Genomic DNA, 3,724 nt, shown 5'->3' with positions numbered 1-3,724 from the left:
AAAAAAAAATCTCTGAGAGTAGAGGAACCATTAACCCCACCTAGGTGAGACACCAAAAAGGCTACACATAGAATGTGCTAAAGAGTTGGTAAGTGAAGAACAGCTCTGGGATAGACCAGCTGAGGTGATAGGACTTTCTGACTAAGTAATTAAGAATAAGCTGGCCAGAGGGAGGTGAGAGACACATTCTGGATGATGGGGAGGGGAAATTCAGAGACAGGAGAGTAATGAAAGGAAGTAGAGCCCACAAGTACTCCCTCTTTCCCTTCTCAGGGACTAGGTCCCTTCATGGTAGGACTTGGATTCAAGAGCCTTTCAATAGCTGCATTGTGACAGGTAAAAGCCTGGGTCTCATTGCCAGGAAGTTACATAAAATATATGTGTTATGGGAAATCCCCAGAAATCTCTTGAGCTTCTTGCTTCCTTCTTGTAGGTAGGCTGTCGCAACCTCAAAGCATAAAAGGTTCAGAGTATGTGCAGTCCCGCAGGAGGAACCCAGGGATATGGGGAGCAATCACCATGGACCAGAAGTGTCTCTGGGCAGGTGAGCATGGAGCTGGTTATTCAACAGGAAAGTTAGTGAGGCAGGAAGGCATTAGGATAGACCTCGGGAAGAAATGATCTTGTTCCTCTTCTGGGAGTTCAACCACTCTGTTCACATCACCAAAAACTATTGAGTTAGTGCCATTTCCCTAGGCAAACCATCTGCTCTTTCCTAATGGGCATGGAAGCAGCAGTGAGCAGAGTCTGTTGGGCCAGCTGAGATGAGTTCATTTTCACGGAGGTGTCTTTTGACCAATCAGAACTAGAGTTTGAGACAGGACAGAGATCAAGCTCTCTTCATGCATGAGCACTATCTTGGGAGTTACATCTTTCCTTTGGTATCCTTTGGGTACATTCAAGAACTTTTGGCGAACCCCTAATGTGGTGCTGTAGAATAAGCATTGGACTACTAACTGAAAGGTTGGCAGTTCAAACCCACTAGCCACTCCTCAGAAACAACAGACATGTCTCATCAGCAAGTGGTTTATTGGATTAAACACTTTCTAAATTTCCCCTTTTAGCTCTAAAGTTCTGATTCCAAACTCTGGCTTTCAGAGTGACTGGGAATTTGGATGAGCTTGGGGGTGACACTGTAAATAAACAGAGCTAGTTGTCCTGGTGGTTCAGTGGCTGCCAACGGAAAGGTCTGTGGTTTGAATCAAGTAGCCATTCCACGAGAGAAAGATATGGTAGTCTTCTTACAGTAAGATTGGTGTTGTTATTGTTAAATGCTGTTGAGTCAGTTCTGACTCATAGCAACAATGAATGGAGTGCCTGAGGAGCAACTAGTGGGCTTGAACCACTGACCTTGCAGTTTGCAGCCCAGTGCTTTTCATAAAATGCCACACCAGGACATAAAGATGACAGCCGTGGAAATCCTATGGGGGCAGTTCTATTTGTCCTTTAGGGTCACTAGAGTCAGAATTGACTTGACAGCAGCAGGTTTGGGTTTTAGTTATAGGTGAACAAGAGAAGTTCATCAGGAGAGAAAGGAATGTGTCTAATAAAGAAAAGGAAGTCTTTTCATTGTGTCCTGACCTCTTTCACTTTGACTTATACTTTCATGACAAGAGCAGCCCACTTGGTAGTGACAAAGAGCCTTTAGTGTTTCTGACAAAGTGTTTAGCCCCAGAAGGAGGCAGCACTTTGAGGAAGGGTCTTGAAAGCTGATCCAACAGCAGATTCTGCCATCAGAATTTCTCCTGATCACTCAATGGGTGCATGGAGGACCCACTCTCCTACCTACTCTGGCCTCTGCCTGAAAAAGCAAGATATAAAACTAAAACAAAGGAGCTGTTATTGTTTAGATCTGACCCTATGTATGTCCGAGTGGAACTGTGCTCTGCCGGGGTTTCAATGGTTATTATCTTTCACAAGGCGATCACCAGGCCTTTTTTCCAAGGCTCCTCTGGGTGAGTTTTAACCACTGACCTTTCAGCAAGTAGCTAAGTACATAACCATCTTTGCCACTCAGAGATTCCTGCCTTTACCTAAAATGGATTGACTTAGCTGGAGAGAACCCTGGGCCCCTGTTTCTCAGCACTCTGTTCTAGGAAAGGAGGCACCAATTACAGCAGCTATGTCAAGTGAAGTTCTCTCTCCTTTTAACGACCTTTTTCTCCAGTTTTAGATCCCCGAGGTATCTTAGTGTAAGTAAGTCTGGACAATGTCCCTAGTTAGGGAGCCCATAGTTGAAGGAATTGTATCCCTTGGGCCAAGTTTTCAGGACCCAGAGTTCTAATTCTTTCTTTTTTTTTTTTTTTTTTTTATTAAATGTTTTTATTTTGGATTGAGTGAAAGTTTACAGGGCACATCATCAGCTTCACATTCAACCATTCATATAGCTTGTTTTATTACATTGATTATTATCCCCTCCATATATCATCAGTTAACAGTGTTTCTCTTTATCCTCTTTAGCTTTTTTTTTTTTTTTATTATTTGGGTGGGGGGGAACTTGCCTTTTTGGAATTTACAGTCTCGGCTTTTAGGGAAGGTTTTTACATTTGTCTGTGGATATCCAGGGCTCATGTATGAGATTACTAACAAGCATTACTGAATAATCAGATGAGGGACAGTTTGCTATGTCTACTAGGTGGCTAAAGTCTGATCCTCAGTGCCTATGGTTTGGACGGTCAACAACGCTTGGGCCCACAGGGTCTTGACCTCCTGACCGGGTCTACACGGTCTGCATCAGATTCCCCCTTATTTATTGTTTGTTTAAGGGACGCTGCCTGTCTTAGGCGGTCAGTGCGAATTCCTCAGTCTTACCCGCAGAGTTCTAATTCTTTAGGAGAGTGAATTCAGGATTGAAAGAACTCACCAGTCCTTCTAGGACATGTGTTCTGTGGGGAAGAGACTGGACATGCCTCAGTCATATAAGCTTAGAGACTCACACATCTCAATTCATCTTACCTCTTTTTGAGTTAGTTGCCTTTTCACAAACTGATCATTCATCTCAATTTGCCTAAGATACTCCTTACTTAAGCTATTGCCCCAGGGGGATTATTAATAATGCCCTCTTTCAGTCTTCAAAGTGTCTCACTGGGCAATAGACAACAAGGTCACCTAACCTATATACCTAACCAACTCCCCACTAGGCTCTCAGCTCCTTGAATGCAGGATGGTGTCAACTTCATTTTAGCTTCTTCACTGTCTGGGACAATGCACAAAGCATGAGATTCAATAATGTTGGATAGATAAATGAGTGAGCAGATTATACCTGTTTGGAAATGTTTCTACCTAGGACTATAGGGACTCTAAAGCACTTCAGGGCTGGGACCTCTTGGTCTTGCAAAGAGACTACAGCAACTGTGCCTGGAGAGCCCAGAAGAAATGAGGTTGTGCCTTGTATGTAGGCACACCCAATGCTAGTGTCTGGGAAAGAAGAACTAGATATGACTAAACAGATTTATCATTCTATGTATCTCCTACAGGCGTAGTGGTCTTGTTGTTGCTTCAGAGAGGTAAGTAATTTATGAACCTCTATTGCCTGGGACTCCTGAGCCTATGTCTTTCCATTTCTGATATTTGATTTCTGTCTCTGCCTCATTCTGTTTTTCTCTCTTGATCCTACTCCGACACTAATATGCTAATGTCTCTGAGCTATTGATTCCTATCTCTTGTGTGATTCCTATCTCTGTGGATCTAGTTCTAGTTTTTTGAGTCTAGTCCTCTCAGTCTG

General features: G+C 43.2%; 1 protein-coding gene across 1 annotated transcript in view; it reads left to right on the top strand.

Annotated features, from left to right (window-relative positions):
* Positions 1-513: 513 nt before the first annotated feature.
* Positions 514-3,724, top strand: part of CHI3L2 (chitinase 3-like 2) — a 17,010-nt gene continuing 13,799 nt past the window's right edge. Inside the window, 2 exon segments of the mRNA XM_006878208.1 lie at positions 514-544; positions 3,477-3,506. Of these exon segments, the coding sequence (XP_006878270.1) occupies positions 520-544; positions 3,477-3,506 (55 nt within the window). The 5' untranslated portion in view covers positions 514-519.

The sequence above is a fragment of the Chrysochloris asiatica genome, unplaced genomic scaffold, assembly GCF_000296735.1.
Source record: "Chrysochloris asiatica unplaced genomic scaffold, ChrAsi1.0 scaffold00085, whole genome shotgun sequence".
Taxonomy (NCBI): Eukaryota; Metazoa; Chordata; class Mammalia; order Afrosoricida; family Chrysochloridae; genus Chrysochloris; species Chrysochloris asiatica.
This window is presented reverse-complemented; position numbering and strand designations above follow the sequence as displayed.